The sequence below is a fragment of the Nuphar pumila genome, chromosome 5 (assembly GCF_984573655.1).
Source record: "Nuphar pumila chromosome 5, dmNupPumi1.hap1.1, whole genome shotgun sequence".
Classification (NCBI taxonomy): Eukaryota; Viridiplantae; Streptophyta; class Magnoliopsida; order Nymphaeales; family Nymphaeaceae; genus Nuphar; species Nuphar pumila.
Window position 1 is genome coordinate 135,258,278 of NC_143253.1, and position 25,679 is coordinate 135,283,956.

Consider the following 25,679-nt stretch of genomic DNA (forward strand, 5'->3'; position numbering starts at 1 on the left):
ATAATTCTCATGACTGCACTCATATGAGCTGAAGATGAAGCGTGTTGAAATTAACTGGCTATATGTACAACATGAGCTATGTTCGGTCTTGTAATACTTAAATACATAAGAGACCCCACGAGTTGTCTGAATGGAGTTGGATTGTCCAAAGGAACTCCATCGTCAACTCGCATCTTCATTCCAACAGTCTCTGTAGTGTCAACAACTTTATCATCTGATAGTCCTGACCTGTCAATAATATCTGAAGCAAACTTTGTTTGTGACAATATGTACCCTCTATTAGAGTATGATACTTCTATACCAAGAAAGTATGTTAGGAACCCAAGATTTGTCATTTCAAAAGAATTTTTCAAAAACTGTTTTACTTGATTCCTTCTTTGTCATTACTTATAATCAACATATCATTAACATATAAGAGTAAAATTAAAATACCTGCAGAAGAATTCTTGATAAATAAAGTTGTATCAGTATAGCATGATTTAAAACCATATCTTATAATAACATTGTTAAAAATATCAAACCAAGCTTTAGGTGCTTGTTTGAGACCATACAATGCCTTTTTTAATTTAAGCACTTTACCTGAAGGAATTATCAATCCAGGTGGAACACCCATGTATACTTCCTCATTAAGATTCCCATTTAAAAAAGCATTTTTAACATCCATTCGAAATATATTTCAATTTTTAATAGCTGAAATAGCTACAAACATTCAAACAGTGGTCATCCTGGCAACATGAGCAAAAGTTTCTTCGTAATCCACTCCGTATTCTTGCGAATATCTTTTGGCAACTAGCCTGACTTTATGCCTTTCCAACGATCCATCACTTTTGGTTTTTACTTTAAAAACCCATCTACAGCCTATGGTCTTCTTTTCGATGGGTAAATTTAGAATTTCTCAAGTGTTAACTTCTTTAAGAGCGTCTAATTCTATATGCATAACTTTTATTCATTCGGGTAAATTTTTTGCTTCATTGTAACATGATGGTTCAAAATATGAATGAATAGCTATAAGACATGCTCTATGTTTAGGAGAGAGTGAGTCATAAGACACAAATTTATTTAGAATTCTTGAGGTTCGCTCAGATCTACGAATAGTGGTTTGTTCTGAAGGAATTTCTAATGCTTCATGGTTACTTTGATTTACACTTTCCTTGGGTGCGTTTTGATTTCTTCTAGTGTATACTATTGATTCAACTGTTGTTCTATTTTCAATAGGGGATTCTAGATAAATATTTTCATCATTAGACAATAGTTAAAATAAAAAAGAGTAATCAAAATTTATATCTTGGACATGTTTCCTTCAAATCCACTTTCATTTTCAACAAAGTTAACATTCCTTGAGACGGGAAGTTTATCATTTTTGATATCATAGCATTTAAATCCTTTTTGTGTTTCAGAATAACCAATGAACGCACAGGGGATAGCCTTAGAAGATAGTTTATCTCCTTTATCATTTAAAACATAACGTTTGCAACCAAGGATTCTCAGTCTTTGATAGTTAGGTTGATATTTGAATAATTTTTCAAAAGGAATTTCATTGGCCAAAGTTTTTGAAGGCATCCTATTTATAAGATATACTGAGGTTAACGGAGCTTCACCCCAAAGTTTTTAGGAATATTCTTAGCAGTAAGAAGAGTCTTTGTAGTTTCCATAATATGTCTATGTTTTCTTTCTGAAATTCTGTTTTGTTATGGGGTTCTAGGGCACGATCTTTGATGTAAAATTTCTTCGTTTTCTAAAAATTGTTTAAACTCATTTGACAAATATTCACTTCCAGAGCCCGCTATGAGAATTTTGAACTTACTTTCAAATTGATTTTTTATCATGTTATGAAATGTTTTAAAGGTTGCAAATACATCAAATTTAAACTTAAGAAAGTAAATCCAATAATATCTAGTGAAGTCATCGATAAACACAACATAGTAGGAGAATCCTCCTTTAGAGGCTATGGAAGCAGGACCCCACACATCCGAATAAAGTAATTCAAAAGGCATCGAAGAGTAAAAAGTTCTTTGATCATAAGGCAAGACTGTCATTTATTAAGTAAACATTCTTTACATTCAAAATTATCTTTACAAAGGTTTTTGGTAATAGGTACAAAATTTAATTTCTTTATATTTGGGTGCCCAAGTCTATGATGCTAAGTTCGTATATCTTTTGTTTGGGCAGTGTTACAAAATGATTCCTTTGGAATACAAAGGAAATTCATATAATAGAGATCTCCTTGCCTAGAACCTTTCCCAATCAATTTCCCAGATTGGCGATCCTGCACCCAACATTTATTTGATGAGAAAATGACATCACATCCATGATCCGAGATTTGAGAAACTTAAAGTAGTTTAAGATGAAGTTTTGGTATAAGCCTTATTTTTGGAATATAAAATTTGTTGTGTTTTGACAAATCATTTTCAAAAGTTTCAACACCCTCTATTTTTAAGGCAGTGCCATCGACAGTGGAAACAAATGATGTATTTGAATTAGGTTGACATTCAGATAAAATAGACCTGTGTGGGGTCATATAAAATGAAGCTCAAGAATCAAGAAGCCAAGAGCACATACCAGGAGTAGAAGAGGATGCAATGGCCGCTCCTGAGGTAGATCCTTTAAGTAATAGTTGTAATGCTTCCGTCAGTTGAGATAATGATTTGGTGAGGTCTTTGAGATTTAGAGTATCTTCGTTTTGTTTCGATGGTGCAGCGGAAACACGTTTTTCTTGAGGCCTATATTTGTATTTAGGACATTGAGGCCTAATATGACCGGGCTCATTACAATTATGGCAAATGATTTTTGATTCTTCTCTATTCTTACTAAAATGAGGAGGTTTACATGGCTTGATATAATGTCCTGGTTTGGATGCGGCAAGTGCGCAATCCTCTTCTTGTCTATTGCTAGCGGTAGCAAGCACACTAACATTCTTACTCATGTTTAGCCTATTTTCTTCTCCACTAAGTTTAGTGAGAATCTCATGAATAGGAGGAGGTGATGAGCATGATAGCAAAGAGACCCTTGTTTGTTCAAACTCGGGTCTCAAACCATAGAGAAAAGCGAAGAGTCTATCTTCTTCAACTTGAACTCTTTGCATTTCTATACACTTTCCTTCCCATTTAGGTTCAAAATGAGCAAGTTGGGTCCAATTGAAGGATAACTCCATAAAATAATCTCTTACATTCTTATCTCTTTGTTTGATATTTCTAACTTTTTCTTTGAGGTAATACTTGTCAGCCATATCTTTTTCGGTAAACATATCTTTAAGATATTCTCATGCTTCATTAGCCTTTTTGTAACATAAAAGGTTTGAGACAATTTTTGTCTAAACTCCACTTATTATCTATGAAAAATTGTGGCATTTTTCATGTCCCGTTCATCCAATTTTTTGTAATATTCTTTCATAGCTTTGTCCCTTTCTTCAAGACTAGTCTCCACACCATTTTCACCTAATGTAATTTTAGGAGTAAGTTCAAGAATAGTACCTCTTACGAAACCCTACAAACCTTGAGCTTTTATGAATGTCTCCAAGTGTCCCGCCCAAATGTTATAGTTGCTTCCTTCAAGTTTAAATGGCGGAATAAAGTTGAAATTGCTTGTATTGTGTGGGAAAAATTCACCCATGATGAATCAGAAAAAGAGAAGAGAACCACCACCACGAACGAGAGCAAGCACCCTTTACGAGGTAGCTCACCGATGCACGATTGATCATAAACCAAGCTCTGATACCATGTGAAGAGTCTTACAAATAATCAAGTTTTCAAATAACTTGACAATACATATATTCACCGAATATGCTTGAACAAAAATAGCATATAAATGCTTCACGACACAAATGTAAAAGAGTGCATAAAAAGCACTTCAATCTCAATATACTTGAGAGGAAAAACCCTCTACAAAAACACACTTTACAATGGGCACAAATGACCCTTATTTATAGAGTACATGTTCACTTGAGATAGCTGTTGGGCTACTCCCAACGACTCTAATTAGAGCCGTTGGGAACAACCCAACAACTCAGTCAATAGTCAAATATTGACTGTTGACTGTACATAGATAGTCAGCTAGACTGGACAATGACAGTCGACTAGTGACTGTTAGGGAAAAAACAAAAAAGAAGAGAAATAAAAAGAAAAAGAAAAAAAAACAAAAATACAGAAAAAAATAAAGATTACAAAGATATACATATATACTTTAAATATATATACATATACATATATATATATATATATACATATACATATACATATTCTTGTATTACAAAGAGTATATATATATATTCAAGTATATACATATATATGTTATTTTCTAACAATAAGCATGTTTACATTTACAAATTGAAGGAGCATTTAGACTGCACTATAATACATGTACCTCATATGCATATGTTAAGGAATGTTTAGAATAAAAAATTAAATAAGTAAAATTAGGAATAATATGTTAAAGGACGTGTGGGGGTATTTCTAGTTAAAAAAAGGAATGTCTTCTAAAATGATTTATGCATATTGCACCGAGGCCTACTTGATGGGGCAAGTCTAAAAAACTAGGAAAAAGGAGACTGCTTAAGACTTGGAAGGAGAATGTGAGAATACTATGCACCGTAGATGGTGCATGCTGAAACTGACTAGCTGAATGCACAACATGAGAAATGTTTGGTCTTGTGATAAATAAGTAGGTCAAGGATCAAATCGATTGTTAGTATAGAGTTGGATCTTTAAGAGGAGTTTCATCTTCCAATCTTAATTTTGCATTTACAACTTTCGGCGTGCCAACCTTCTTATCATCCGAAATTCTAGATTTGACAATAATATTTGCGAACAACTTCATTTAAGACACGGTATATCCTTTAGGTGAGTATGTCACTTTGATACCTATGAAATATCTTAGAAAACCAAGGTTAAACATATCAAAATATATTTTAAGAATATCTTTAATTTCACCAACTTCATTTTTGTTACTCATTGTAATGATCATATCATCAACATATAATAGAAGAACAACAATATCAAAACTTGTATCTTTGACAAAAATAGCAATATCAGTATAACAAGATTTATAACCCAAGTTTAACATAACTTTGCTAAATTTATCATACCAAGCTTTGGGACTTGCTTAAGCCCATACAAAGTTTTTCTTAACTGAAGAACTTTTTCTCTCTCGATCTCAAGACCGAGAGGAGGATTTATGTACATTTCCTTATTTAGGTCACCATTCAAAAAAATAATTTTAACATCAAGTTGGTAAATATACCACTTTCTAATGGATTCTAAGGCAATGATGGAGCAAAGGTCTTCTCATATTCTTAGGAATAACCTTTGACTACTAGCTTAACCTTATATCTTTCTAAAGATCCATCCCCTTTTGTTTTGACTTTATAAACCCACCTACAACCTATGGCCTTTTTTATTATGGGTAACGGTAGAATTTCTCAGGTCTTAGCTTTCTCGAGGGCTTCTAGCTCTAGATTCATGGCATCAATCCATTTGGGAATTTTTTAGCCTCATTGTAGGTTGAAGGTTCATGAATGAGTGGATAAACACAAGGAAAACTCTATATCTAGGTGAAAATGTCTCATAGGACACGAACCTTTTAGAAATTCTAGAGGTTCTACTGGATATTCTAGCACTAGTTTCTCCTAGATTTTGGTTTTATGAATAACGATCAAGTGCACATGAAAGATTTTCAACAGTTCTTCTAGAATAAGTTTGAATATCACGATTCTGGGTATCCTCCATAGGAACACCAGTCATTAATATGCATATCATCATGATCATCATCAACATATATAATTTCATCAGAAGCCTTCTTAGGCAACAAGTCAAATAAAAAGGAATACTCAAAATCATCCTTAGGCTTATCAAAATCCAAAGCTTTTCATTTTCTAGAAAATTTACATTTCTTGAAATATATAATTTGTCATTTTTTTTTATCATAGCATCTGTACCCTTTTTGGTTATTTTCATAACCAAGAAGCACACATTCTATGGCTTTAGGGGATAATTTTGTTAATTTTTGTATCACCAGGATCTGTTGCAGTGAAGAGGAAGACACGATGGGAAGGGCTGATACCAACTGTGTATCGACTGCAGCCAATATCACCTGCAACCCTGAAATCGATTATTTATAGTTTGTGTTTACAAACTATTTAGGGTACTAAACTGCCCTGCAACCAAAGATGAGAATTACAATAAAGCCATTAAGTGGCACATAACACACACAGGTCTGGATCTGGCTCTAGACCCATACTTTTTTTCACCCCCCTCAAGTTGTGCATGGTCTTGTACCATGAACAACTTGTTTTTGAGCTTCCAAAACCTGTCTTTAGTTAATCCTTTAGTGAACAAATCTGCTACTTGATCTTCGGTTCTCACAAATTCAGGTTCAATCTCCTTCTCTTCAACCTTCTGCCGCACGAAATATTGATCTATCTCAATGTGCTTGGCTCGACTATGGTAGATTGGATTAAAAGACATGTTGATGTTACTTTGATTATAGCATAGGAAGGATGACTGCGAAATTTCTTCCCCTACTTCCGTCAATACGTGTCTAACCCACGTAACTTTTGAAGTGGCAACAACCATAGATTGGTACTCTGCTTCAGTGCTTGACCTAGCTACAACTTTCTGCTTCTTACTACTCCAGGAGACCAAATTTTGTCCAATGAAAACACAATACCCCGAGACAGATCTTCGCTCATCTGGATCCCCGGCCCAATCCGCATCATTGTAGACAACAATTTTATGCGCCCTTTGTTCTGCCGGCCTTTGCCTGTAGAGAAGTCCATCACCAATTGTCCCCTTTAAATATCTAAGGATTCTTTTGACCGCCTCCATGTGTCCTGCGTGCGGTTCATGCATGAATTAAGATACTTGATTGACTGAGTAGACAATGTCAGGTCGGGTGAACGTAAGTTACTGTAACATCCCAACTAGGCTCCGATATTTGGTAGGGTCGTCGTATAAATCCTCATCTTGGGCACTCAGTTTTTGATAAAGAATGCTTGGAGTGGCTAAAGGCTTACAGTCTTTCATACCTGCTTTGCTCAGGATCCACTGTGTATTTGTGTTGGGTGAGTGCCAACCCATCTTCTCTTTTATCAACTTCCACCCCAAGAAAGTATCACAAGTCTCCAAGGTCTTTCATTTTGAATTTCTGATTTAGCAGTTGTTTCACCTTTGCAATGTGATCCTCTGAGTTACCTGTAATAACAATATCATCCACATATATAACTACTAAAGTGACTACATCTTCACTTAAGATATTTTTTAGGAATTGAAGTAGCGTACTCTCCTCGATGGTACATTCTCTCTCAGATGAAACTTGCTGCTGACATTTGTTCTATGTCTGGTATCTCTGATGATAAGAAGACAGAAACCCCTGAAGTTATCAATGCAAAGTTAAGGTTGGAAGATGGAACACTCCTCGAGGATCCTACTCCCTACCGCCAACTTGTTGGGTTTTTGACCTACTTATCCATCACTCGGCCAGACATAGCTCATGCCGTCCACTCAGTCAGTCAGTTTCAACATGCACCTACAACTGTGCACATGAGTGTAGTCTTAAGGATAGTCAGATACATCAAAAACACCATAACTAAGGGAGTTTTTCTTTCCTCTTTTTCATCACTTGATTTAATTGCTTATACTGATGCTGATTGGGGAGGAAATCCTAATGATAGAGTCTCAACTACTGGTTTTTGTGTTTTCTTAGGTGACTATGATTTCTTGGAGATGCAAGAAGCAACACAAAGTATCATTGTCCTCAACAGAAGCAGAATATCATGCTATGACAACTACAACCATGGAGCTTGTGTGGCTAAGAAGTCTCCTCAGTGATATGGGTATAGTCATCTCTACTTCTTCGAAGATGTACTGTGACAACAAAAGCGCAATCTATATCGCAAGCAATCACACCTTCCATGAGCGTACTAAACACGTCGAGATGAATTGCCACTACGTTCGTGATGAATACCTAAGAGGAACCATAGCACTGCCTTAAGTTACTTCTGAGTACCAGTTGGCGGACTTTTTCACTAAAGCCCTTGCAACTCCTCGTTTTATGTTACTTCTCAACAAGCTTTCGGTTATATCCTCGTAAAGCTTGAGGGAGGGTGTTAAAATACATGTAATCAATATATATATATATATATATTCAATCATACCCGATAGGGGTATTTTAGTCATTTCACATGTACGAATAGGGGTACTTGTTTTTCTCCTTTTTTTTTAAATTTTTTGCATTTATTTTTTTATTTTTTATTTTTATTTTCTTCCTTTTTACCCACTTAAGGGGGCCCCATCATTGAGTCGTTGGGGCCCCCAACGGTCACATTTGTACCGTTGGGGGCCCCAACGACTCCATGGGAGCCCCCTTTGTGGCTCTTCTTTTGAGGCCATTTGGCCTCCCCCTTCTCTCATTTTATTTGTATAAATAGGGGTGAACCCCTTTGTATATTTTCATTCTTGAGAGCTCCCTCTCTTTCAATAAAGAGGCATTTATATTTTGTGTTGTGTTGTCCCTTTGTGGACTTGGCTATTATCTCTTTTGTGTGTCCGTTGGTGGACATTGTAAGTGCTTATAGCACTAGTTATACTTCCACATATCTCATTACAGCCATTCCAACAGTTATAGCATTAAATAAAAAGAAAAGAAAAGAAAACAATAAAAAATACATATTCTAAGTCAGCCCCTAGTGGATCGACACCTTTTACATAAGGAAAAGACTGAAATACCCCTGATGGGTATTTCAGTTTACATATAAAAGTACTGTGAATATGTATACACTATATTTTAACAATTCACTTCACATGCACTCCTTTTCACCCGAATGATTAAGTGATTCCAATTTAAAAAAAATTCCCATCCAATGACCAAGATATGTTCGAGCTAATTGTCAGTGTGGGTACTTGGCTCTTGTTATAAGAGAATCTTGATCAGGTCAAATTTCACCTCTGCTGAAAGGCAGGCGCTGGCTAAAAAGTGTGAATCTACTTGGCTGATTATAGTGGTGAGGACCAAGTAGACAAACAGGTTTACTTGTGACTTCAAGTAGCCTATTAGGTCAAACAGCTAAACAGCAGGTCTTTGCTTGGCTGTCATCATGTCTTTCAGAATGCCTTCTAGAGGTTGGTCATAGATAGAGAGGTCAAAGTGCTTTTCTCTGAGCTAGTCAAGGAGAAGTCTGAGCATTGCCAGATCCAAAAATAATTGCATACTTTTATGGGGGCAAGATCTTATAAAGATTTAAAGCGCCAAATCATATCCCCTCTGCTATTAAAAACATCTTAGCTATTATAAGAAACTGCCTCTAGTGTGTGTGAAATTTCTGAAAGTTCATGGAGTTCTATTTTCTTAAACCTTAGTTCTGTCAGTTATTCCTTTTACCATGATATTGTGATAATCAAAACTCTATTGGAGATGGATGATGCTTGTTTAGGTTCTATTATTAATTGATTATTTGTGATGTTATTGGATGAGTGACTTCTGTACCTTATTAACCTTCTAGGGATTGCTTCCAAGAAGTTTACGAAGGTCAATGTATGTTTCCTTCCTTGCTGGTTGCTTTCGGTCTGTACGCTTTGGATTGAAAGAAGCTCATGGGTAACTATTTCTGCAATAAATTATTTATGTGGGAATATAAATTTGATAAAATATTGATTATTTCTCGCTGGAAGCAGAAAAGGACAGGCACTACAATTCAATTGGTTATTTGCAAAAGGAGCCTTCATTATGCATTCTGATGGAACATTTTCAGTTGATTTTACGAAGGTAATTGCTATTTCATTAAGATTCTTTATTGTTTACTACTACTAGTTTTCTCCACTATAAAACTACTTGATGTTTGCGATGAAGGTTGAAGGTGCTGTTGAAGGTTTGAGCAAGGAGATATTGTTGATCCAGGCAACAGGGGACAAAACTGCTGCAGGTTTACTTCTAAACGAGTATGCTGTGATGACACAACCATTGAAGAATGCTTTGGAAAAGCTTGAAAAAATCAAGGTATCATACTATATGTTTGGCTTACCAGATCAATATGGTCATCCAGAATACATCTCAATTGGCCTCTATGGCGCATCTAATATAATCGTTTCTTGTTTGTGATATTTAAATAACAGGTCTTTATTGCATTGTCTGTGTTCTATCTAATTAATTTGCTTGACTAATTGCAGGTTCCTGTGGATATTAGTCCTACATTCAGGCTCGCAGATACCTTGTTGGAGGCCCACAAGTAATTTTAAACACATTGAATCAACATAGCCTGGTGAATTGTGCCAGGTAAGTCAATGTAGCGTTTGTATTTTTAATTGTGGAAGTTTAAAGTCCTTGTCATCTCTGTTGTCTAACGCGACTCGAGGAAAAAATTGTATAATACAAGTTATTAGCATTTGATGTTTCTGCATCCATGGGAGGAATGCCTTTTGTATGTTTATCTTGTTCTGGAAAATGCTTCACGAGAGAGAGAGGTCCTTTTTCTTCATCAAAGTCTGGGTTTGGAGGGGCTTGAGAAGCTTAATTTACTTTAGATTCATAATTTGTGATCTAAAGTAGATCCATGCAGTTCTAAATCTTGCTTGCTCTATGTCATTTCTCACCGCAGAAGCTATCATTGGACTTGGGCTACCTTCTTGGCTTAAAACTGCCTCGGTGCTTATCAGAGTCAACCTCAAATACCTTTTCTCTCTAGATCAGGCAAAAAAAGTGCGTTGGCATTGGGCCATCCCTGTTCTCAGATTGTTATTATGAAATATTTCTATGGACTGGGTCTACCCTTGCTGCTGACAGATGCCTTGCCCTAGAGGGGTTTCTTGTTCTCATTTTTGCCCTACTTGGTAGATTTCACATACATAAAACAAAATGGGGTTCAGCCAAACAGGCATGAACTGTGTCACAAAATTCTCCTGTGGTAATTTACAATCGATTGACCGAGCCCTAATTAAAGGGTGTGTTTGGCTTCAAATAGACTAGCGGGGAGGGGATGGGGAAGGGGAACTTGAGGGAGTTGTCCTCATTATCATCCTTTTTTGTGCATGGCAGGGAGACTATGGGCACGTTTGCAAAACGTTGTAAATTAGTTTCTAACTTGGGAAAGTAGGCCATACTTTCTCAGGTGATAAAGTTCTTAACAGCTTTGCAAACATGTGATTCAATTTCTCAGGGAAAATCCCCAGAAAAGGCATTTTTGACGGCAAGAAGATTTGCCTGTGAAAGTTGTATCCACTCTTTCATCCTGATGAGACAAATCTCAGCCGCTTTGTCAGGGCAGTGGTCTTTCCTACTTGCAAACGTGCCGAGAGGAGAATCGCCACTCCCATTCATAATGCCTCTTTTGGGCATCTCGTGGTGGCTTTTGGCTGCTAATAATCACTTTAAACTCTTTAACTAACCATGGTTTGGGTGGCATCATGTGGATGTTAGGTTGCATCTCATGTGATTTTAGAGTCGTGACTTCAAATCACACATTCCACCTTGTGATTTGAAATCATATGGGATACACTCCTTGCAATGCCCTGTTATTTTTTTATTTTCTCAAGTTTCTCTAATTGTAAATCACAATCACAACACTTTCTCAAGGTTAGTGAAACATGAGAAAAGTACAGTTGTGATTACCGGCTATGATTGTTCTGCCTTGAATTTTGTGAAAACTGGTCACAAAATTGAACTTGTGATCAACAATCGCAGCTTCTATTTTCTCAATTGTGATTGTTAATCTCCATCTGTGACCAAAGCAAACATGCCTCAATGTTATCTCAAATCACATTCAGTTTCTCCTTTTCAGTTTCTGATGTTTGGTTAGTTGTGTAAATGAGATTCATTTTCATTTGCATGAGATTCTGAATCTCATGAGGTGGCCAAACGTGCCTAGAATTTGCTCTTTCTTTATAGCCTGTTCTGTCTCCATAACTCATTTGCCATTTGGATGATGTCATTGCATCAGTCATTTATCATAAATTACGTCAGGATGTCTTAAAAATAATAAGTCAACTCAAACCACTGGTGCAAGTTCAAATGTTATGCGATATACTTTAATATACTTCATTAGATTTTAGAATATATATGCAAATAAGTATGATATATGCAAATGAGTTGAAAATAGCTGCCAGAAGAGAAGCAGGTTGATAGACCATTGTTTGGAGAGAAAATAAAAAAACCCTAAATTATGCAAAAATAAGTAGGCTTGGTACTACAATGGGTTTATATATGATTTAGGAAATTCAGAAAAATAAGAAATATCATATATTTGTCATAGTTTTGCAAATATTTAAGTGCGATATTTGTAATATCTAGAGATTCACAAATAATTTTACGTGAAAGCATTCACTATATGAAAAAATGTAAGATATTTGTGAAATTAGTGGTAAGTGTTTCACACATAAATTTTTGTGATTTCAGGATATATGCAAAACAGTATGTTATTTGCGAGATGTATTTCACAAATATTTTTATGCAAATTTTTTTATTACATACGAAAATATGATATTTGCGATTTTGGTGGTTTCAGTTTCACCAAAAATTTGCAAATAAATTTATGCGAGTTCGTGAGGTCTAAATTCACACAAAAAAACCTGCATTATGTATTTAAGTGAGAGTTAGACCTAGTCGATGAGCGGTACAGTTTTATCGCAAAAAGGCCTCAATTCACAGTTGTGAAGGGTAAAAATGTTCTAACGATGTTGATTATTTACGATTTTGAACATCAAAAGAATAGCACAAATTATAGGTTTTTTAGGGAATCAAATCAAATTACCCATATAGTATGGTCATTTTTTGACAGATCAATATCCATGTCCATATTTTAATCCATATTGGGGATGAACTTTCATTCTTACTTTGAGTCTAAAGTCACTTATTATTTGCTCTTTTATTTCCAAGCTACATTTAGTTTCAAATCTCTTTTGCAACTAAATTCAAGGTCAAAATCAATCGGAAACATGAGCATCATACATGAAATCTAGGTCCAAATTGATTGAAAGACCATTGTCTGGATATGATCCAAGTCCAATTCCAAATCCAAATAAACCTACTTTGCAAGTCCAAATTCAGGTTAAAGTTTAGATCCAAGCTAAAATGGCAATGTGAATTTTGCCTCTAATATCTCAAATTTAGGCAATCACATAAGCAAAAATATTAGCTATGCTAGTGGGTGTGGAACCCCTTAGTTGGAACACATCTGGGGAGGCTGTTTTGTCCAAATCTGACTCCATGGATGTGTTCAACATGGTCACAGATTGACAACTTGAGTTGTACTTGTACATAAAAATGCAATTTTTTTTTTTATGGATGAAGTTTTGGTTGAGAAGATCCAACATAAAAACATGATTTGGGAACTTGTTTTTACTAAACCAAACATGTAAATAGCATTTGGAGGGTCAAATATGTAAAAAAGAAAAAGAAAAAAGGGGTTTTCCACTTGGTGATTTGAAACTGGTAGCCAACATTTTCCGTGTTGAAAAAATCACAAATTTCAGGATCATACTGTTCATTGAAAACAACGATAAGAGCCCAAGCTACATTCTTCAAATAACTAATTTAACATAAATTACATGCAAAGAGGCACCCGTAACGCGATAAGAAGTGCAATTTTTTAAAAATAGGAGATATTTTGATAAACGCGAAGATAAATTCGGATATTTTAAAAATATCGTCGATGTTTTATGGTGGTCAGCTTCAGCTATTAGAGAAGATGCAAATTACGAGCCCCACCCAACATCCCGTAAATGACACGCAAACACGAGTTGGGTATATATGTACGATTATACGAAAGAAAGAACGAGACGCGAGAAAAAGGCATAAGAATTCTGTTTCCATCGCTGCGACCGATTCAATCCCTTCGCAGGGGAAGAGAAAGGTTTTCTAGGGTTTGCTCTCTCTCTCTCTCTCTCTCTCTCTCTCTATATATATATATATATATATATATATGAGTTTATGATTGCAGCGCAAATTCGTGATCGATAATAGATAATTTCGACGATTCTTCTCTGATTCCTCGAATTCGTAGCAATCTTGTTTGTTTATTGTTTGCTTTTCTTGGTTAGGAAAGGGAAAGAGAGAGAGGGAGAGAGGAGCTCGGAGCTGAGGAGGAGGAGGAAGGGCGAAGATGTGGGCAGCTTCCTGCCTGGCGTCGTGCTGCGCGGCGTGCGCCTGCGAGGCTTGCCGCTCGGTGGCCGGCGGCATAAGCCGGCGTTCCGCGAGGATCGCCTACTGCGGCCTCTTCGCGCTCTCTTTGATCGTCTCCTGGATCCTGAGGGAGGTCGCCGCCCCTCTGATGGAGAAGATCCCATGTAAGCCAACCAGAGGGCTTTCTTTTCTTTTTCTTTGTTTCCTTCGTTTTCCCCTGTTTGCCTTTGACTTTTTCTTCTTATTCTTTTATTTTTTTTCTCCATTCTTCTTTACTTGCCTCGTCTCCGATTTCCTGTTTTTGTTCGTAGCACGAAATTTTGATGGTTAATTTCCTTGGCGATGTTGTATATGGATTGTTCAGGCATCCTTTATACAACCCCTCGCTTATCCATCAAGACTTAATAAAAATTACAATTATTTTCTTTTTGTGGGTACTGCTGAATTTGCCATTGGAGTCTTATGCTCACAGAGACATGTGGATTGGTTTTTGTTTCTAGATTTTTTAGGTACTAAATACGAGTCTTCAGTTTCTTTTCTTTTATCAGCATCACCTTCGTCGTCCATGTCATCACCATCATCATCATCATCATCATCATCGAAAACGTTGTGAATATTGTAAATTATAGCTTGGAAAACTGATACTAGGGCAGAATTGCCATTATTGTTTGTCTATGAAGTTTCAGAATATTGTGGACATATTTCCTGTGTCAAGAGGCATGTCTTCTCTCACACGTAGTCCTAGGTTTATTCTATAGTGATGGAAGATCTATATATTGTGTTATATACAATTGCCACATTACCGTGTAACTGATCTTGCTTCAACAAGTGATCTGTTCTCGTTTTATTCAGGCTGCTTGGAGAATCATTTTGCCATCTGATAACTTGGGAGGGTTGCATATTTTGTTCTTTTGCTTCCTGATATTTCACTTTTTAGGCTTTTAACACTACATGCTAGGATTGCTGCATTGCTGCATTGCTTGACTGAACAAACAGTTGCGCATACGATCATGTGTATGACTTTGTAACTTGTATTCTTCTTTAATCTTTTTTTTTATGGGTTACAGAAAAGGGATAAATCAATTTTGTGGATTGTGTAGGGATAAACCATTTTCACCAAACTCCAGATAGAGAGTGGTTTCAAACTGATGCTGTGCTGCGTGTGAGCTTTGGAAACTTCTTGTTCTTCACCATCCTGGCAGTTTTAATGATTGGGGTCAAGGACCAGAATGATGTCCGAGATAGTCTCCACCATGGTGGATGGATGGCAAAGATTACAAGCTGGTGTATTGTGGTAATACTGATGTTTTTCCTCCCAAATGAACTGATCAGCTTTTACGGTAAGGTTTTTGTCAATAAAGATTCTTTTCTATAGGCATTCAATGATAGAATGAGCTATCACAGTATTCTAATTCTCAATAACAGGTCAAATATTGATGGTTTTTGTTGTTTTCTATGGACAAATTCCTTGCTTCATGTGCCCTTTTCAGGAATTTTCTTTTGACTTTGGACTTTAACACATGTTATTCTGTAAAGGTACCAATGCCTAAGTTATGTGCTTTGCATCTTGCAGTAAATACTGTTGTTTGTTCAATGCACCCAGAAAATTGGTATACATTTGTTGATCAGTCATTAGTGTGTGTTGAAATAACTTCTTGTGCATAACATTTCTGTTCATTAAGTGAACTAGAAATATGGTTTGTGATGTCATAAATTGGCGCCCTCATTGCATAAAGCTGATGGAATTTTTCAGTCTTTTTGATGTGGTAAATCTGCCTATGCTAATGTCCCATTTGGCATAATTCCCATTTAAGGTCCTCAAGAAGAATGCTAGAAATTTGCCGAATATCATGTGATTTTCCCTCTTTATTTAAGAGGCAAGGAAAGAGAATAAGAGTGATTGAAAAACCGAGTTTGCATATTTCTGTTTTCATATTCTCATCACCCTATACATACATACATTCATGCCTGCATGCATACACACATACTTACATATGTATGTATTATGTATACACACACAAACTTGCACGATTGTGTTAAATCTTGCAAACGGTCTGATGTTACAGACTGCCAATAATAAACTAAAAGTCTAAAACATGTCAAGGATATATAGTTAACTAACACTTTAGAGTTTAGACACATTTAGTCTTGCTTGTTCACCACAAGTTGACCGGATCATAAAATTGGTTTAGGTCCATAATCGTATTGATCCATACATGAAGTACGCAACCGATACCCATGTTGACATGTACAGCACAGGTATGGTGGTTTGGTAGAAGTATCCATGTTACATAGTCTTGAGTTATGACCCATGTTATTACCGTAATGGAAAATCATGTTTATAAGATGAAAGGGCCATCCAGCTACATGCCCAACATGGCACTATTCTCTTGTTATTTCCAGATATTGGATCCTTTTCCTGTCATAAAATCCAGAGTACAACTCCCTTATTGTGGGTCTCACTTTTTACTGTTTAAAATGCAGAGACTACATCAAAGTTTGGTGCAGGATTGTTTCTTCTTGTTCAAGTTGTTCTCTTGTTGGACTTTGTGCATGAATGGAATGACAGATGGGTTAGGAAGGATGAACAGTTCTGGTTTGTCTGTTGATCTCCATTTGTTGCTCAATATTTTGGAATCTATTTCATAATTACAGTTTTCATTACTCAAACATATTTTGCTGGTGTCTTTCTCATCTAAAACATTCTTATTGATTGCAGGTATGTGGCACTGTTTGTTGCCTCACTCATCTGTTACGTGATAACATTCTCATTTACGGGGCTCCTCTTCCATTGGTTCACACCATCTGGACATGATTGTGGTCTCAACACCTTCTTTATTGTCATGACTTTGATCCTCGCTTTTGTTTTTGCTGTTGCTGCATTGCATCCAAAGGTAAGCTTTAACAATAATATGTACAAAGGATGCTCTATAGTTCTATTCTTCACTGAAATATTGTAGCATCATATAATTTGTTGTCAAGGGCCTAAAGTCAAACACTGCTGATCAGTGACAAGCATTAAACTAGGTATATATTAGAGATAGTTTTGATATAAGTTAGTTTTAGTAGTTTTTTATATCTGGAGTGATTTGTTGATGCATCTTCTGCACTCAAGACTGGTAGTTGTGTTTGCGATCCCTGGTTTTCTGTCCTTTAAGTATTGTTGATGACTATTAAACCTCATGTTTATAAAACATTTAATATTTTGTGCTACCTCTTTGTAATGGATAATTCCTTATGGAATCTCACTTTACCACATGAATTATATAGACTGAATTGCTGTTTTTGTATTCAGTTAGTGTTAAGTTGTATCCAAGTATGGTCTGATTCTGATTCAGATGGACCTGGGACAAATCGGACTTATATTCGAGTGACTTGGTCAGGCCTGTGGATATGATTGGTCACATGCATCAAATGCAGGTTGAGGTCATAAGCCATGTCATTCATGTTTGATCCAGGTTGTACTGTAAGCGGCTCTTGGTTTGCACCAGAGTTACCGGAAGCTTCTTAGATAGGTGGGAAGCCCACTTCCCGGAAACTCGCTTCGGAAGCACAATACTCCTCGCTTCCGAAACTTGATAAGAATCTTGATTCTCTCACTCTCATCCTGTGCTTTCTACATGCTTCATCTATTCTTGTTATATGTTCTCTCACTCTACTTTTCATGTTTTTTATGTGTTTCCTCTCACTCCTCACTCACTTCCATGTGCTTCCTCTAAATTGGCAGTCAATATTTTTAGATTTTGCTAAAAATTTAATTCTTACACTAAAAAATCATGAAATTTAAGAATAGTCATTTTTATTTTAGTTTTTATTTGTGTTCAATTTTAATTCCAATTCAATTCTTATATTGCTTTTTTTATCCCTCACTTCTTGCTTCCTATACTTTTTAAATTGCATCGCTTCTCGCTTCTGCTTCCTAGTTTGACAACCTTGGTTTGCACTAATGTGTATGGGGTAAATCTGATTCATTCGGTGAACCAACCTGTAGAAAGTTGGCCTAACCCACATATGATGAAATCCTGGACTACCCTTTTGGATTTAAGCATAGTTTAGAGAAAAAGAAGGGTCTTGTTTAGGCCTGGGTAGGCTAGGATGGAGCCAGGTAGTTCTGCTGATTCCATGTGGTAGGGAGTGCTTAATAACCACGCTAAGTAAGAAAGCCTTTGACTGATTTTTTCTGAATAAGAGGTTCTCTCTCTCTCGCGCTCTCATACACACAGACACAAACATGAATGCTTCATTCACCCTTGTTCTCTAATGCATCAGTTCACAGTGGCTAGGTTGCCCACCAAATGTACTAATCAAAATGATGTTTGTTTTCATTTGAAAGAAAACCATTATGCTTTTTCCTTTAGATTTTTTCTTTTTTTTAGTTATCGACTAGGATGCTTTTCAATAGATTCATATCTTAATTAGTGAGCCTGATGTTCTTTGTGTTTTGTTCTTTTCCTGACAAATAGTTATTTTGATGCTACAGGTCAATGGTAGCCTTTTGCCTGCCTCTGTTATTTCACTGTATTGCACTTACCTGTGCTACAGCGCCCTTTCCAGTGAACCACGAGATTATGAGTGCAATGGCCTTCATAATCATTCAAAGGCTGTTTCGACTGGTACCTTAGTATTGGGGCTAATGACAACAGTTCTTTCTGTCGTATACTCTGCTGTTCGTGCAGGCTCTTCCACTGCTTTGCTTTCTCCACCAAGTTCACCCCGTGCAGGTCAGTAATGATAACAGCCTACGTTGATTTGCTATTTTACCTTAAAAGTTGATTGTATGTTCTTGCTAGCAGCAATTGACTTTGTGATATGAATCCAATGCTGTTTGATTCAATATTGTAAATTATCTGAGATAAAATAAAGCATATTTTCCATATGGTAAAGAAATGACATAAATCACGATTGGGACATTCAAGTCAGTCCTGTTCAAAATGAGGTGCTATGTCACATAGTCTAGGCCCTAGGGGTATGGATTGGAGGATTATCTCTCTCTCTCTCTCTCTCTCTCTATATATATATATATATATAATCAAGGTTAGCATTCTTGGAACTCGGTCAAAGATTGGTCATTTGCCACTCAGTGACTTGGGCCATTCACGATTTTTTGCCTAATTTACCAAAAATAAATGATAGGCATATAGATTATAATTTTATACTAAGAATAAAATAACCTAAGGTCCTAAATAACTAATATAACTATATAAGTGCATCAATAATAAAAAAATTATCTATCAACCAAAGGATAAAAATCAACTATCCGAAACTACTCATTAACCAAACTTAATCCTGATTCCCATCAATGATAAAAATACAGGGTCATGGAGCAAAAGTTACCAAATATATGATAAAATTAGCATCAATCAAAGCATAAAAATCAGTATTGAAAAACTACCCCACCAACCAAACCATAGTCCTCAAACATACAAATGATCGAGCATACACGGTCACAGAGAGGAATACACAAATGCCTGATCAGAAAATACCCATCAACCAAACTGAACGATCAAATTACCCATTAACCTAACTGAACGATCAAATTACCCATCAATGATCAAATATACAGTCTTACACACGCACATAGAGCAAAGGAATGACAAATATCTAATTCCATGCTTCAAGATCCCAAGCAGCTTTGAACCAAAATGTAGCCAAACTGCCAAAAAGTTGTTTGAGGGTGGGTGACGTGCATGCTTTTTGATGCTGCGATTATGTGTGCATACGTGTGAAGTTATGATGTTGAGCTTATACTGAAAATCGTTCTTGTTTTGATTGATGAAAGGTTCACAGAAGCCTTTACTTTCTTTCGACAAGTTGGAGCAGCAGGAAGAACGAAAGAAAGAGAAAGAACGTCCGGTCACATATTCCTACTCTTTCTTCCATCTCATATTCTCTCTGGCAAGTATGTACTCTGCAATGCTTCTAACTGGCTGGACAAGCTCGGTCGGCGGAAGCGGGAAACTTGTTGACGTTGGATGGTCATCTGTTTGGGTCCGTGCTGTAACTGGGTGGGTGACTGCTGCCTTGTACATCTGGTCCCTTGTTGCCCCTATTCTGTTCCCGGACAGGGAGTTCACGGTGTAAGAAAGTGCAACGTCACCTTAACTCTTAAGCCTCTTTGAGGCTCTACAACATTAAGTTCTCTTGCTTGTGGGTGTGCTTTGCTGTATGGTTCTATAATAACTCTGGTACTTCTCCATTTCTGTGACCTTATGAACGTGGAAAATGGTGTATTGTAAATAAGTCTTCTCCGGTAAGGAAGTTTGGTGTCCATATATTCCTTAGCAATAATCATTTAAATATAGCTTTTGATCCCAGGGTCTCATCAAATGGGACTCAGATGGCTAACGTTTCTGTGGGAACTAAACTAGATATGAAGTTTCAAGGCCTGGACTAGGCGCCCCACTAGCTGCAGGTTTTACCTATTCCATCATCTAAAGTTGTGAATTTATGTACCCACCCACCAAATTTTGGGGCTTAGCACTCGAGGACTTCTCTTCGAATCAACTCAATAAATGAAGGACAAGAGTATCCCTATTTAACTTAACCTATGGTGGATGTGAGACCTCATGTGCTGCCTCCAGCCCTATACTTGCCTGATGGATCGAAGCTGGATCATTATGTGGAGCCCAGAGCTAAGTTTTTATTGATAAAAGTTGTCCATTGGTCTTGATCCAGTGGGCCCTCCCAGAACTGATCGCTTCTCTTCCCACCAACCCTATTTAGTTAAACGGCTAACAAGCACTACTTTTAGGTCCATAGCTCTATTCATGGGTTAGATATCTAACCTTCATTCCCACATAAAGGGGCGATTGGCTCTTCTTTCTCTTTCTCATATTGATACTCCGCATACCTTTTGTGCATCGCGTATCAAGCTTTACTCCTACCAGATAGGCGGGTAACAGTACAAAACTCATTCCAAAATCATATATGAGTGTCAAATACTAGACTCATTCTGAAATTCTTCCAAATGCTTAATAAACTCGTACCATATATAGTTGAAGTTCATTTCATGTATTTATAATTGTGAAAAATAAATTTTTTATTATAGTTTTGCAATGGTGAATTAGTGATATATTATGATACAAAAAGTTACAAATGATTATTCTTAAAAAATATGATTCTAGACTGAAAAAATGTTTTGCTACTCAACTAAAGGTGCCAATGAAACATGACACATGAATTTCAAAAGTATACTATCTTTGTATTCTCATTACTTGCGCATCTTTTTTTTTAATACAAAACTTCAAACTGCACCTCTAAATTCATTTGAGCTTGTTAAGGTGTAAATTATCCTTTTGAGAGTTGTGCATGATGGGTTGAATGCAGAATAGCTACTTTAATAATGTCATTATATAATATATATCATGCTATTATTTTTATTCACCTATAACAATATCTTTAAATACTCATATAATCCTTTAAAAATTGTGCCAACCCTGGGGGTAATGTTAGCTACCCTCGTGAGTAAGGAACCTTCTTATAAAAAAATGTAATATTTTTTATTTTTTTCAGTTTTTTGCATATCTAATTAGATGTATTCTTCGTATTAAGTTTAGTAGAAACAAACCTTTGGATCATGTTTTTCAAACACATGTCAGATTTTATGAGGGCTGAAAGATCAACAGTCTACAATGAACCGAAATTTTAAATATCAAGAGGATGAAGAGGGAGAAACCGACGCCGAAGGGGAAGGAGTCCCGAATGGCTGGCCCCTGGTGGGTCACCCTGAAGCCATTGGTGACTGCTACCAGACTTTGGGAGGAAGGGTAGTGAATGCCTCGTTCAAGGCCACACCTACCGCACAAGCGCAAAACAAGAAATCTTGGGCAAAGATTGTTGAAGAAGGCGATAAGGGGGATTCTGAACCTGTTACGGCCCTCAAGGCAGACGACCGGAACAACACCCCGACGATCAAGATTCCGGCAGGGTGCTATGAGAAGCTGCTAGAACTGCTAAAATGGTCAGTTATTGCGGGTTTTCCGGGAGGATTGGTATTGGTATGAAAACAATATCACGCTCTGTATGATATGTGGCTCGATTTCATATTCAATAGAAGGTTGCAGCAAGAAATCGGTGATTGAAAGCCAAGGGGGAGAAGAGGAACAACAAGGATGGTCTCAGGTGAGGGTGTCTCGCCGGACTCGCAAGAGAACCAAGAATCAATCGGGTCAAAAAAAGGGAAACAGATTCGACATCTTGCGGGGGGAAACAACCCAGGGATCACCCGGGTAGACGAAGACTACATCGTCTGACACATCAATGGCGGTGGAAACCGACCAAGGAACTCAGGCTTCAGCGATGGTGCTAAGAAAGATGGAGGCTCTCATGGTGATGGAGCAAGACAAGTATACCGATCTACAGGGGCGTCAACCTCAAGAAAGGAGACTCGAGTGACACCGAAAAGCAGCATGTCGCTCACGCAGGTCACACCCCATGCATGTTTGTAGAAGGTGGAGAGTGAAACTACCGGAATGCCGAAAGGATCGATGGAGGTAGACACGATCGAAGAAGACACGAGACGCGACTCAATGTCGAGGTATGGGACTCAACGTGAGAAGAGCGGGAAACCCTTCAAATATCTAGTATTTTTTCATGATAACTTTTAAATTATATATTTATATTTTAATTTATAAAAATCATGAAAACTAATTTGATCCAAGTTAGTATAGATCTGTCAATACAAGATCTTGAATTCAAATTTACATTCAAAATTCATCTAAGGCTATTTTAAAACTTTTAAATACAATAAGGATGACAGAACTTTAGCTCGTAGAGCCTTCCCTAAAGAGGTGTCACTCTTTGAAATATTCTCTTAATATATTAATTAAATATTTTTTTTTAAATTAAAGAGAAAATATCTAAAAGAATAAAAAGAGTAGAGTTCTAAGTGACTACCCAAGTAAAGGGGCTTCTAGAGAGGACGACACCCCTCTCTAGAATATATTAGAATAATATAAATAAGCTGGGTTAGACTCTTTCTCTAGAATTCTTATTCTAGATAGAGAGAAAAAAAAAGCAATGACGCAAAACAGGAGAAAAAGAAAAGTTTTTTTTTTTTATATTTTTTTTAAAGCATCTATCAATTTTTTTATCTTTTTCATGCTACAAATCAAGGTATGGGTTCCTTTCTTAATTAGTACGAGAAAGGAATATGTATAAATCAATTTGGGCATAGATTCAAAAGGAAAAACAAAAATCTATTTTTTTTAAAGCTATATATATATAGTTAATGTTTTTATGATCTATTGATTTTCTTTGTTCATCTCTGTTGAAAGTATGCATATCGATTTTTAAACTATGAATCTGAATTCATATTGTCGATTTTCTCATGTTCACACAAATCTGAATATATATATATATATTCTAAGTTGGTCGATGGTTACAAATCTGATTCTCTATTTGCTGTTTTCAGATTTGTCAAGCTTCTTATGCACGCATCTAAATATTATTTCTTTGATTAGGATTGGCTGAGTTGCTTAACCATGCATCTGAATATTATTTCTATGATTTAGATTGGTCAAGTTGCATAACCATGATTTTTTATTCAGATTGGCTGAGTTGCATAATCATGCATCTGAATACTTATTTCCTTAATTTAGATTTGCCGAATTGCATATGCATGCATCTTAAAATATATTCTTGATTCAGATTTGTTGAGTTTCATATACATGCATTTGAAAATATATTCTTGATTCGGATTTGTCGAGTTTTATATACATGCATATTAATATATATTTTGTCGATTCAGATTTGTCGATTATATATATATATATATATATATATATATATATATATATATATATATATATATATATATATATATATATATATATATATTGGTTCTATTGATCATATGCGCATGCATCTGAATATTTTGTTTTGATTCAGATATGTTGAGTTACATGTTTATGCATCCGAATATATTATTTTGGTTCAGATATGTCGAGACACATGTTCATGCATCTGAATATATTATTTTGGTTCAGATTTGTCGAGACACATGTTCATGCATCTGCATATATTTTTATGTTTCAATTTTGTCGAGTTCTGTACTTATATATATCCAAAACAATATGCTATAATTGAGTACACAGGTCTGGCCAACCCATGTACATGATTACAATCATGTATATGAATTAGCCAGTGTGTAGTTCATGTGAGTACACAGGTTTGGCTGACCCATGTACATGAGTATGCTCATGTACATGGATCAACCAACATGTTTACATGTTATACAGGTCTGGCTGACCCATGTAAATGATTCTATTCATGTACATGGATCAATACGTAGGTTGGTTCATGTGTACTTTTGATCTGACCGACTCATGTTCATGATTTTATTCATATATATAGATCAGCCAGTATGCTGATACATGGTTAATTGTGGTCTGCTATGAATCAACCAACATGCTAAATATGAATTTATTTCAGGTTTGACCGACCCATGTATATGATTATAATCATGTATATGGATCAACCAGCATGTTGTTAATATGTAATTTTCAGCTTGGCCGACCCATGTACATAATTTTGATTATGTACATGGATCAACCCCAACTATTGGATTGATAATCAAACAATTATGATATGGTTATGGTTGAGTGGTTGATTCATGTGCATGAATTTGATTATATACATTAATCTGATTCGTGGATTGTACTTCTCTTACTATGGTCGATATATGTACATAATTCTGAGTATGTATATGAACCGAATCAACATTGGTAAATTTATTGTATAGTTGATTTGAGTATATGAAATTGATCGTGTATATAAATTTGATTGGAATATATATTCTTTTTTATTGATACGTAAATCTGATCTTAAATGGATCGGTTTGCAATTATGCATATCATACTCATGAATCTAAAATTAATTTAATCATATGCATGTTTGGTTGATTATTCATGAAATTGATCATGAATGATGTGTTATGCGAGCATTATATTCGCATGCTTATGTGCTTGGCTTAATGTGCATTCATATTTTGTGTTTTGAATGTGCATTGTGAATATGTTTGGTAATAGTGTGTATTGCATGTTTACTGAAATTTTGCAAGTTGCATAAATTACTTTTGAGATGTGTTGGTAGTCAGATGTGAATCACTGCGAGCCGTATAGGCCAAGAGCATGTGTTGCTTCAACTGTTGTTGATTTTATTTTTGCATTGCAAAATGCATTTCTGAAAATTATTGGTTTTTCAAATTTAATTACATTGTTAAATTATGAGGGTCAAACCCAAGATTTATTTATTTTGTATGTGGATTTGCAAGATGGTTCTTGTGTAAAGAACTTGAAATTGTGTTGAAATGATAAAAGAGATCAAACAATGTAATTAGTCTCTTCCTTGATGTCCCTTCCACAGTGTGAGAATCTTTGATGACAGTCATGGAGGACTGTGATGATACTAAAACTTCGTGTGCGATTGTGTTCTTTAACCCTATATGGTGGTTCACCTCTTGGCCATGATTTTAAGGGGAGTCAATCACTTTGCATGCGGATAGTGTTGTTGACTCAACTGTAGTTATTGGTATACCAAGAAAGTGACATTAATGGTTGATGATTTTCATTGATATCTCA

The 25,679-nt window shown here is 36.0% G+C and overlaps 2 protein-coding genes across 2 annotated transcripts in view; both read left to right on the top strand.

The window, feature by feature from the left end:
• NUDT3 (nudix hydrolase homolog 3) overlaps positions 1-10,383 on the top strand; it is a 100,632-nt gene extending 90,249 nt beyond the window's left edge. The window contains exons 18-21 of the mRNA XM_090006860.1: positions 9,491-9,585; positions 9,663-9,753; positions 9,838-9,984; positions 10,155-10,383. Coding sequence (XP_089862986.1) covers positions 9,491-9,585; positions 9,663-9,753; positions 9,838-9,984; positions 10,155-10,217 — 396 coding nt within the window. The 3' untranslated portion in view covers positions 10,218-10,383. The remainder of the gene's footprint in view (positions 1-9,490; positions 9,586-9,662; positions 9,754-9,837; positions 9,985-10,154) is intronic.
• A 3,348-nt stretch (positions 10,384-13,731) lies between these two features.
• Positions 13,732-20,358, top strand: LOC149838886 (uncharacterized). Its single transcript, XM_090006861.1, has 7 exons — positions 13,732-13,841; positions 14,019-14,264; positions 15,201-15,440; positions 16,585-16,696; positions 16,820-16,994; positions 18,581-18,821; positions 19,880-20,358. The coding sequence occupies exons 2-7, from the start codon at positions 14,081-14,083 to the stop codon at positions 20,179-20,181; spliced, it is 1,254 nt and encodes a 417-aa protein (XP_089862987.1). The 5' UTR covers positions 13,732-13,841; positions 14,019-14,080; the 3' UTR covers positions 20,182-20,358.
• The last annotated feature ends 5,321 nt before the right edge of the window (positions 20,359-25,679 follow it).